The sequence below is a fragment of the Portunus trituberculatus genome, chromosome 41 (genome assembly GCF_017591435.1).
Source record: "Portunus trituberculatus isolate SZX2019 chromosome 41, ASM1759143v1, whole genome shotgun sequence".
In the NCBI taxonomy this organism is placed as follows: domain Eukaryota; kingdom Metazoa; phylum Arthropoda; class Malacostraca; order Decapoda; family Portunidae; genus Portunus; species Portunus trituberculatus.
In genome coordinates this window covers 32101426-32113873 of record NC_059295.1, presented here as the reverse complement: position 1 = coordinate 32113873, position 12448 = coordinate 32101426, and the positions used below count along the sequence as shown (strand labels likewise).

The 12448-nt window shown below is 42.5% G+C and overlaps 1 protein-coding gene across 8 annotated transcripts in view; it reads right to left on the bottom strand.

The window, feature by feature from the left end:
- LOC123516601 (sodium-coupled monocarboxylate transporter 1-like) overlaps nucleotides 1-12448 on the bottom strand; it is a 54013-nt gene that overhangs the window by 6263 nt on the left and 35302 nt on the right. For 3 of the 8 annotated variants that reach the window (XM_045276140.1, XM_045276145.1, XM_045276139.1), the window contains exons 2-3: nucleotides 1272-1741; nucleotides 931-1119 (exon numbers count right to left, since the gene is read on the bottom strand). In XM_045276140.1, coding sequence (XP_045132075.1) covers nucleotides 931-1119; nucleotides 1272-1598 — 516 coding nt within the window. In that variant the 5' untranslated portion in view covers nucleotides 1599-1741. Of the gene's footprint in view, nucleotides 1-930; nucleotides 1120-1271; nucleotides 1742-3282; nucleotides 3361-4541; nucleotides 4698-12448 lie in introns of those variants that run through there. The other 5 variants (XM_045276144.1, XM_045276146.1, XM_045276138.1 and 2 more) reach the window with 4 other exon arrangements.

Here is a 12448-nt window from a genome sequence, read left to right as displayed (position 1 = left end):
ATATATATATATATATATATATATACACACACACATACACACACACACTTGAAAACGCCACCAAGTCTCACTGATGCCTGTTTAAGGTGGTCGACACAAGACTCCGAACTGAACCACGTCTTTCTTTCAGTGACAGAAAAGAATTGCTTCTGTAAAGCACATATAATAGAAAACGGAACCCCGACCAAGGTAGACTTAAATATTTCATGCATATTTCTTTTTATTAAAGCTTTGATTTTTTCCAGCATGAACGAGGTCCATTTATATAGCAAGAAAACGTTCTTGTATTATTCGATACATTTGATGTTCAACTGTAGGTGACAGATTTTCATGATAACTACCAGCAAAGTCGAATCATGAATTGATTTAAGGTATGGATGACACGCACTCCAAACTAGACTACGCCTGTATTTTAAGTATATTGTGTCACATCCGTTTAGATTAACCTTGTGTATATTGAGATGTACTATACCTATCTTACTGAACGAAATATGTATGCAATATAGGTATAACATTAATTGTCTTTTGTATTTACGCTTCGACTGAAAATGTTTTATGTTAAGCTATAGATAAATATCAATTAGTGCCAGGGCAATTGAAGGCAAATAAAAATTGATGCAGTGGTTTGGTTTCATGTTCACCAATGAACAAAGGATCAGACTGCCGTTACCTTGAGTGTCTCGCCTAAGGTTAGATCCCAAGTGAAATCTACTGACGGCTAACTTATTTCGCATTAAATTCTCGATGATGTTCTCAGGGAAGGCAGCACACTTATATAGATTATGACGACTGATACAAGTTTTGGTAAAAGACATCATTTGTTATTAGCATTATCTCTTTGTGTAGCGGAGTTGTACTTGTAAACGTAAGCACTGAATAGCTAGACTGCTGTGGGAGGGGCTGTTTGCATAAGAGAGAGCAGGTACTCACGAAGGTGGAGTAGAGGGTGCAGGAGACGCCGATAATAATAATGTTTACGAAGAAGGAGAGCCCCATCATGCTCTGGAGAGCCAGGGAGGGCGGGAAAAGCAGGAATCCGATGAAGAGGTAGCCACCCACCAGTTGCAGCACTGCCGTCGCCTGGCGTAGCCATTTAGACTTGAACCTCTTCTCTATGTACTGCCGCGGGATGGAAAGAAAGACACATAGCTACGTATAGATGAATTGATATATAGGTGAATAGATAGACAGTTAGATAGATAGGTAGCAAGTATATAGACAAGCAGATAGAGAGATAAATGCACATCTCGGGAAGATGGGCAAGCACTCACCTGGTAGAGAGAGATCAGCTCCAGCGGGTACATGATGGGGATAAAATACTTGGCGATGATAAAAAGTGCCAGCAAGATGCCTAGGTCCATTAGCCATAATTGTGTACCGTACGCGTACATCTCACCCGCACTTCCCATGATGGTGATGGCCGACACGGTGCCGACCATCAGGCTGAGTGCCAGCGGCAGAGGTTTCATGGTGCGTCCCCCGAGCAAATACTCCACGGACGTGGAATTTCTGCCCAACACGCTGAAGTACACACCCACTGCGGCGCTCGCCAAGAGCGACAGCACCAGCATCACCACGTCCAACGTGCCCAGCCCCATGGCAGCGGCTCAAGCAGCCTTCGCGGCTTCCAGGTGTTGGTGAATGAGTGAATGCGGTCCTCGCAACCGTCAGCCTACAGTTGGCACGAGTCCCGGGATGAAATTCAGCACACGTTGGTCCGTGCACACCGACCACCTTGCATCTGTAAGTGGAGGAAGACTTGTGAGGACAGAATGCAAGGAAGAACACACACACACACACACACACACACACACACACGCCCGGTAGCTCAGTGGTTAGAGCGCTGGCTTCACAAGCCAGAGGACCGGAGCTCGATTCCCCGGCCGGGTGGAGATATTTGGGTGTCTCCTTTCACGTGTAGCCCCTGTTCACCTAGCAGTGAGTAGGTACGGGATGTAAATCGAGGAGTTGTAACCTTGTTGTCCCGGTGTGTGGTGTGTGCCTGGTCTCAGGCCTATCCAAAGATCGGAAATAATGAGCTCTGAGCTCGCTCCGTAGGGCTGTCTCGTCAGAGACTGCAGCAGATCAAACAGTGAAACACACACACCGCGTAGTGTAGTGGTTAGCACGCTCGACTCACAATCGAGAGGGCCGGGTTCGAGTCCCGATAAGCGGCGAGGCAAATGGGAAAGCCTCTTAATGTGTGGCCCCTGTTCACCTAGCAGTAAATAGGTACGGGATGTAACTCAAGGGGTTGTGGCCTCGCTTTCCCGGTGTGTTGTGTGTTGATGTGGTCTCAGTCCTACCCGAAGATCGGTCTATGAGCTCTGAGCTCGCTCCGTAATGGGGAAGACTGGCTGGGTGACCAGCAGACGACCGAGGTGAATTACACACACACACACACACACACACACACACACACATGGTGATAGTCTGAAACGCAACTCTTGTACAGGTCTCTCCGCGTGCTCTGATAAAGTGAACGGAAGCTGCACGGTACACTGGTAACAGCCGCGGCTCACCACTACTCAGCTTGTTTATTGCAGGAATCAATCACTGTAACATTGCAGTCACCAAATCGACATCTCACCTCCATTCCTCACCTACATTCCCGGAGCTTGTTAGGAACCTCCCCAACCTCTCAGTTGGCGCACTGGGCGTATACAAATAAGTAGCGCTCAGTGACCACCGTCGCCTCCAGGCCAGACATGTACACACATCTGTGCCGTGACACCTGTGGACGCTTCCCATCCCATGCCGCGCTGCTCACGCCACAGGGTGATTAGTGGAAGGCGTGGACTTTAAATGTATATTCAAACTTAAGTCAGAGATAACGACTTGGTGTCATGTTATTGCTTTCGGACTGAGATATCAATAATGATTGTTCTCCTTCTGTTTTATGTTTTACTATAAAATATGTGGATTACAAGCTTCTATAATTAGGCACGACCATCCCGCAACGTCAATATTGTCGTATTCCTTATTGCTGTGTGCTCATAGGCATGTCTGATCTGGCCGCGCCCCTCCGGAACCACCTGGTAATCCTTTTCCTTGGTATGGGAATACCCAACAGCTTGTCCTGATGCCTTGGGGCAGCACGTTCCTGTGGCCGCAGCGCCACCGCCTGGCCCGCGCATCTTGGCTGCACCACTGCTGCTGAAGGGAAAGACGCTGATGGGAACACTGCTGCCGTGCGCTTTGAATATCTCGGTACAACTTGAACGTAACCGAGAGAAGCGGACACACTGAGCCACTTGACAGTTTTCTGAAGCCAACACGTACCATACAATTGTAATGCACACACGAACGTCACTTGTGCCCCATATTGGTGTGACCTGGCGCTTTGACGCTCAACTGTCCACTGCCATCGTCACTGACGCTTCTATTACTTTACTCACAACATCCTGTCACAACCGTGTGTGTGTGTGTGTGTGTGTGTGTGTGTGTGTGTGTGTGTGTGTGTGTGTGTGTGTGCACGTGTGCGTGCGTGTGTGTGTGCGTGTGTGTTCACCTCGGTCGTCTGCTGGTCACCCAGCCAGCTTTCCTCATTACGGAGCGACCTCAGAGCTCATAGACCGATCTTCGGGTAGGACTGAGACCACAACACACTCCACACACCGGGAAAGCGAGGCCACAACCCCTCGAGTTACATCCCGTACCTATTTACTGCTAGGTGAACAGAGGCCACACATTGAGAGGCTTGCCCATTTACCTCGTCGCTGTCCGGGACTCGAACCCGGACACTCTCGGTTGTAAGCCGAACGTCCTAATCACTACATTACACGATATGTTTGTGTGTGTGTGTGTGTGTGTGTGTGTGTGTGTGTGTGTGTGTGTGTGTGTGTGTGTGTGTGTGTGTGTGTGTGTGTGTGTGCGTGCGCGTGTGCGAGCGTGCGTGCGTGAACGAGCCTGTACTACACTACAGTATGTAATATTCCAGTCATGATGGCAAGGAAACACAGTATTGCTTGTCGCGTTCAGGATCGAGAGGCAAAGCACGAGTAATCTTTATACGGTCTTCTCACTAATACTCGAGATACAGAAATAACAATAACAACTTGAATGGGAATTAGCGAAGGACGAGTGGATGGTGTGTGTGTGTGTGTGTGTGTGTGTGTGTGTGTGTGTGTGTGTGTGTGTGTGTGTGTGTGTGTGTGTGTGTGACCATTGTCAGTAGATAATCCTCTGAAAGAAAAGTAATAAACATTCATATAATTTTTCCTGCAGATGCATATGCTTACTCTCTTAATTAGAAAACACGATAACTGCAAAGCTGTTTTGTTGAAGTTACTCGTAGTTTAGTTGGTAAGATAGCGTATCGTTATCTGGTGGTGATAGCAACGTGCAAGATGCGGCTATTTGATGCGCATCTTAGCCTCTCATAGAGAGAGAGAGAGAGAGAGAGAGAGAGAGAGAGAACTCATAAATGGGGAAAACAACGATACGTATAACATACAAAATGGAAACTATTGCCCACCGTAATATAAATCCATTGCTACAAAGACATGGACGAGGATGAGGAGTAAGAGAGCAATATTCACCTTACAGGAGTCACGCGGTGAGGGACTTAGAGTGTCTACGCACTGCTCACATTTAGGAACGACGGGAGTGGATGGAGCGGCAGCGTGTGTGTGGAAGCGTGGACTGACTGAGACTGAGTGGACGCGGGAGTGAGAGTGAGAGGGCGTGACGCGGGCGGAGAGGAGTACAGGAAAGCGAGGGAGTGTGTGTGGGGAGTGTCGGGGTATGGGGGGGGAGATGTGAGTGAGGAGAGTTGAAGGTGGAGAGAGAGCTGGGGAGGGAGGTATAGTGGGGGATGTTGAAGGCCCCGCGGATGTCCGTCAGATAAGTGAGGTATAGGTGGCCCAGGTTCTCCCTCTGTTATGAAACCTGAACAGAATGGGAACACTTGAATGGTGAATGTGTGTGTGTGTGTGTGTGTGTGTGTGTGTGTGTGTGTGTGTGTGTGTGTGTGTGTGTGTGTGTGTGTGTGTGTGTCTGTGTGTGTGATTCAGCCAGTGTCGCGTACTGGATTCCTACTCCCTGAATATTCTCTTGAAGAGAACTTATATCTCATACAAGTGTTGGGGCGTACGATCGTTTCGTCGTCTATGTCTTACCCGTTAACAGGCTGCAATGGAAGTCATTGGTTTTTCATTGAGTTTTCTTTATTGTAGTGAAAGTGTTGCAAGGATTCTTCACTCTCGGGTGGGAAATCCTTCAAAAACACGAAAAATAATCTATGTGGTTTTTGAAAATGGTCTTGATAAGAAAAAAAAAGCTCGTTTAAGATTATGAATCGCACTCCATGAATAAGGCTGAGGTTATTCACACACACACACACACACACACACACACACACACACACACGTTAGATACTTGATACCCTGTGAACATTTAAGTTGCATGAAATTGACAAGAACATCCACCTTCGAGTTCTATAGGAAGACGTTATCACTGAGCCAGCGAGGTGTGTGTGTGTGTGTGTGTGTGTGTGTGTGTGTGTGTGTGTGTGTGTGTGTGTGTGTGTGTGTGTGTGTGTGTGTGTGTGTGTGTGTGTGTGTGTGTGTGGGCGCACGTTGTGCAAGATATGAGTTGAAATTATGTTATGTTTGTTTTGTTTTCATGATTTACTTTTTATTCAACTTAATATTATTTGTTTATCTTTGTTTAGCATAATTTCCTGTTGTCTCCTATATATTCACTTACCCATAGTGTTGCTGGCACTAACTCTGCCTCCACACGTCAATATTTGTCGTTGGCGTAGATGACTTTATTGACATTCTATAAGTATTCAGTGATTCATTTTAAATTTCTTTGATGTTTATCTTGCAGTTGACTATTTGCTTGCGTCCTCCGTAAAAGTATAAAATTTTAACCTCTATTTTTCATCATTACGTAGCTTTTTTTTCACTTTCTCCTTAATGTAATCAGTTTAATTTGATTTTTTAAACTCCTTAATTAAGTCGCACATTTACTTTATATTTGTACATTCTAAAATAATTTCCAACTTCATAATCAACTGGTACATTTATTTTTTCCTCTCTTTTCATGAAAGTGTTAGATTTAGCTCGTACATTTAATCTCTTTATATTGCATCTCTCTCTCTCTCTCTCTCTCTCTCTCTCTCTCTCTCTCTCTCTCTCTCTCTCTCTCTCTCTCTCTCTCTCTCTCTCTCTCTCTCTCTCTCTCTCATGATAACATTCTAGCAACTAATCTTTATATCTTCTCCAGCTTGTTTATGTAAGTATTTCCAATGGGGAGACCTCACCACAGCTGCACACTCCAGCCTTGATCGTATGCCTCACACACACACTATCGTATCACCTCTTTCAACCCATTCTCTTACGATTGTATACTTAGGATTATGTAGGCCTGTCAAGTGTGTGTGTGTGTGTGTGTGTGTGTGTGTGTGTGTGTGTGTGTGTGAAGAGGAGGAGGAGCTGTAGGACACGTGCCTAAGCGTATCACATCCTGTTTCATTTATCTGACTTTCCACGTCTGGGAGTACAAGGCTGGCAGAGAGACGCGAGGCAGGTAATGAAGTGAACAGTGGTGATGGTGCGAGTAGGAAACAGCAACGTAGGTGTTTGAAACCACATTGTACATATATAGAGAAGAGAGGGAATACCACAAACCTTAATTTTATAAAGTTAAAGTACAGATGTGTAAACATTGCGTAAACACACACACACACACACACACACACACACACACACACACACACACACACACACACACACACACACACACACACACACACACACACACACACACACACACACACACACGGTGCCTCAGCCAGAACTATAGCCCAACTTCTCAAGGCAGGTGTCAGTCTAAGAGGGCAGAAGATAGTGATAGAAATCCTCATCTTTCGTGCTCTCCGTGTTCTCTTTATCCCTATTTCATTGACCTTGCTTCCCTTTATCCCTTATCTCGGTCTCTCCCTTTACCATTCCTTATGCTCCCTGCTCTCCTGTATCTTCTCTCCTGGCGCCTCCTTCCATTCACTTTCAGCATACACTTACAATAAGGGTCTCAAGTGCCCTAATCAACACAGGATGTAAACAAACTTACACCACTCTCATATATAAGTCTCTTCTAACCCCCACCACCGTACAGCCTATACCCACCCACTCACCCATCCACTTTCCTTTAACAAGACCGAGCGGGCAGCAGGTGTCTGCGTCTGGCGGCTGACCCCCTGAGTGACTTAGATGGGTCGCTACCCCCCTTACGCCTTCGAGCTTGGAATTATGCTTTTATGATTCTATTCGCTTTGTGGTCTTTTCAATACTACTTTCAAACGCCACAAGTACGACCAATCGACTTATCAACGATGTTTTTCCTACTGATGGTATAACATCATTGTTAAAACATCACTAAAAGAACACACCAACCTTAAGAAAATCCTGTAATATGTTGAAAGTCAAGACATAGCACTGAAAAGCTTAAAAGTATGGGACTTGAGTGTCTTCGCTTGCAAGGTGGGTGCGAAAGGAGACATGACGATGCGACACACTGCGATGGTGGCACCCAAGACTAGAGGCAGGTGTGCAGGTGCGAAGTTGGCAGGTGTGGGTGTGCAGTGAAACTCATTAATCCACTCAGTACATCAGGCCAATTTTAAAGTCTCACAAAATGACGCTTTATTAGTCAGAATGGAATAAAAGAAGATATAACTGTAAGAAATGGAACTAGATGAATTTGACTTCTTCATTAAGAAAAATGTCAACCTGAGGAAAGTTAAACATATTACAAGGACACTTTACACCTTGATAGTGTCCCTGGCAGGGTTGGCTACAGTAACGATCAGGGAGTGGGGAGAAATCTTTCTGAATGTTGTGGAAAACCAAATTTAAAATCTAATGAGTTACGCCTCAAAACTCATGGAAAAAAAAAAAAAAAAAAAAAAAAATATATATATATATATATATATATATATATATATATATATATATATATATATATATATATATATATATATATATATATATATATATATATATATATATATATATATATATATATATATATATATATATATAAATCGTGTACAACGCTGTCCTGATTTCCATTCAATATTCTTCAAATGCAATTCCAGGAAAAGCTCTGATGAATGATATCACAATCAAGGGTGTACATACACAGAAAAGTTCCTGACTCTACGCTATAGGAATGCTGGATACCTCAAAAACTCGCTGGTTCTACTTTCCCCTCTGCAGAACACATGGGAATGTCCCCTTCACAAAACCTCGACAGCTGTCCTTCGAGTGCGCTATTTTGTTCCTCCTCCCGAACCATAACACGGCACTATAATCTCCTCCCCCAACGATCCTCAGCCGTGGTTGATGCGGCGAGGCGCACAACGGTATCAGGCCCAGGCGAGATGGGATGCATTTCGACAAGACGGGCGTGAACCAGCTGTAGGCACCGAGGCCATGTGATGCTGCCCGTCCCTCCTCGCCCATTGGCACTAGTCGCTGTTACCTGTCAGTGTAATGCTTGTTCACCCTGTGTAGTGACTGACTGTGTTGCAAGTAGTTTTAGGTGAAGCCAAGTCAAGACTAAGACAAAATTTTCAATTTTGTTAAAATTGGATTAAAAAAGAGAGAAAATATATGAGAAAATATTGATCCACAAATAGAATTTTTGTAGACAAGAAGAGATACTTAATAAGGTTGTTGGTGATGAGTGAATAGTGAGATTTTAGAAATTAGCCAGATTTATGTATGGGAATGATAGATAGAAATATATAGGCATGTTTTATACAAGGACAGCTAAGTGTATGGTTACTAGCCTCTTGCAGATTTCCTTATGCTCTTACATTGTCACAGACCGGCAATTTGTCAATCAGACAGCCATTCAGCCAACCAGACAGTTGATCATTCAGTCTGTCAGACAGTCGGTCATGCAGTCAAATACGTGCATTCAGAAATGGGTCATGGTGTCTGGTGAACAATGCCGGTGCTGTGCTCAAGCTCGGTCGTTATGAATACAATGACCTTCCAGACTGTTAATGTACCGCCGAGGGATCAGCGACGCGATGCAGTCCAAGCTGAGGGGCACGAAGACAAAACCTCTATTGTGATGTGTTCACTGTAGTGCTTTGTTCACCGCCCTCGCCATGGTGTTGGGAAAGAATTGCTGTTGCTTTCCTTGTTGTTGTTGTTGTTGTTGATATTGTTGTTGTTGTAATTGTTCTTTATGGTATTGGTGTTAGTGTTGTTGCTGCTGCTGCTGGCCTCCTCTTAGAAAATATGGATCACAAGAAGATTAGCCAACTCAGTTATTGTTATTTCATTGTTATTTTAGCTTATGTTATCTCATGATAGATTATGTAAGATTGTAGTATATAACCTCTTCAAATGTAACCTAACTTATAACAACCCACCTAAAAATTGACTGCAGTAGGTAATTTTTACATGATTACAAAAGGCCTGTAAGTAACATGAAAACAGGCAACATGAAGGACTCTCGCATCTTGATGTTTGTCATTATGCAAATGAGTGTACGATGATATGTGCGGTGTGTATGACGAAGCAGTCTTTTGGTGTCATGAGTATTGCGTGACTCATGCTGTGTCAGTCACCCTACCGCCTTTATTAAAAAAAAAAAAAAAAAAACACACAAAACAAACCCTGTACATAAGTGTTGTGTTATGCCTTTGCTAGGGGGGAAAGGATCACATGTAAATGTTATTGTGTAAATTCTTAACTACTCTGGTTTCCTTCAAAGGTTAACAAAATAATTATGTGCAAGTTTAGGAAATTATTTTTAAAAGATATCATTGAGAGCAAAGAGTATTTTTTTTTTATATATACCAAGGAGGCCAGCCAAGGATAAAAGGTGAAGATAAAGAAAATATTCCTTTCAGATTCGGCCCTCAGAGAGAAAATAGAGAAGTTCGAAAACCAAGAGAGAGAGAGAGAGAGAGAGAGAGAGAGAGAGAGAGAGAGAGAGAGAGAGAGAGAGAGAGAGAGAGAGAGAGAGAGAGAGAGAGAGAGAGAGAGAGAGAGAGAGAGAGAGAGAGAGAGAGAGAAATAGTAATAATAATGAAAATAGAATAAAAAGAAAGCAGCTCAAACAAAATATGAAGAAAGTTTCGCTGAGGTAACTTGGAATAGATTAGAATCTGACATATATGAGTAGAGAAGGCTTCGGAAGACGTTTATCTTACTGGGGATAACGATGATAATGATGGTGATGATGATGATTGTAATAATAATAATAATAATAATAATAATAGTAATAATAGTAATAATAATAATAATAATAACAATAATAATAATAATAATAATAGTAATAATAATAATAGAAATAATAACAGAGAAATGATGTATGAACAATTAATTTCAACTTCCCAAACAAACCAGTGAAAAATCTACGGGAAAGATGTACCGAGTTTCATTTACATCTACGGGGAGAGGTTACCACATTTCATGTTGTAGTATGTTGCGACTGTGGAAGTGTGGCATTCTATATAACCTGTGACTCTCTGGGTAATCTATCTATCTGCCTGTCTATTAATTTGGCTATCCATTTATTTATTAATTTATCAATCTATCTTTCTATCTATTTATCTACATCTATCTTTTAATTTATGTATCTCTCCTTCCACCTAACTATCTCTCTCTCTCTCTCTGTGTGTGTGTGTGTGTGTGTGTGTGTGTGTGTGTGTGTGTGTGTGTGTGTGTGTGTGTGTGTGTGTGTGTGTGTTATCTCTGTAATCCCTACTCGCAGTTCCTCTCTTAATCCTTCTAATCCTTCCTGCTCTTCCACGCTGCCTCGCGATTACAGTTCAATAGTTTTATGCCTCAAGTTTGCACTCAGAGTTTCAGGTGCACAAGACTGGCTCATCATTGCAGAGGCGCGCACGTTAGTGTAGGAATTAGAAGCCTCAAATGATAATCAGATACAAGAATAAAAATGTACGTAATGGGGTAATACGTCTTCGTCAGCCTTTATCATAATTAAGTTCTTCATTCACCTCGAATGAGAAGCTCTTGAATAAGCGAATAAAGAAGGAAAAAGATTTGATGTGATAGTAATGATAACTAAGAATCACATGAATAACCGTAGAATGTAACCAGAGCTATCTACAACCCAAACTGATTTTAAAAACTATTAAAAATTACCAACAGATATAAGACTCTTGAGTAAAACCTCAAATGATGCCATAAAATGCAAAACTCTAAACTGAAGAAAGAAACTGCTTGTTGTGTAAATTAATGCAAACTATCATTGAAATCAGACTTGATTAAACCTTCAGATATACATATAAGGTACACTTAATGCCCTCAAATACTCTCACCCTGACCCTCTCCCGACACTAAGGTATAATGAGGCCGCTGATGCATTCCACTCCCTCCCTCTCTCCTTTAACTCTTCTCCCTCGCTGCCTTGCCCCTCATCCTCAGTACCCCATGAACACTCGTAGCTTCATCTTCATGTGACCTTACTAGTCAACCTCAGACGTCCATTATAGTGCTTATGTGTACCCTAGATTGTGCAGCTCATTACTGACAGCCTTGCTAGGGTCGACGTATATGCTTATGTTTGTTCTTTCTTTGTATTCCTTTATGTTTCTTTTACTGTTATTACTTATGATGTGCCTCAATACCTCAACACCAAAATGGGATAGAAATATACGAGTGTCACATTCTTGTGCAAGGACAAACGTTTACTTGTGAATAATTCTATTAGCCAAGGGCCATATTCTCAAATCTTCCGGTGTATTGCCTATTACTAAAGAGTTACAGTGAAGGCCATTAAGGTTCTCAAGGCTGCTCTCACAATTCCAGTGACAGTTTAACAAAAACTCTGTATCATAAATTGAGAAGAAAACACACTCATGAGAACACGATAGATTATCGTTGTGGCTTCTACAAATATTTATTATGAGAAAACTGAGTTTCAAACTATACATATATATATATATATATATATATATATATATATATATATATATATATATATATATATATATATATATATATATATATATATATATATATATATTTATGAGCTCAGATCTTTACTCGTCCGAAATGCTGCAACAGATACGGATGACATCCTGGAAGCCTGATCAACTAATGTTTAAACAATAACATATTACCGAAACTTTGAAGGCTGATGACTGCACTGCGTAGTACAAGTGAGCAAGAATAAGATAAAATGCACAGATTCTACTGATAGATAATTTTCACAACATAAATATACCTAGAAACTGATGTGCATGGGAACTACATGACCTATACCATTGCCGGTCCATTACCCCATCACCCCATCACCTAATATCCTCCTCACACACCTCACAATCCCTTGACAACAACAGGGTCTCTTAGGTCTCTGTCACCACTCACCCCGCCGACGAAGTCCAGATTTGCAAGGTCCGGGGGGGGAAAGTGAGGGAGAGAGATGAGGAGAGTTGAGAGAGAGGAAG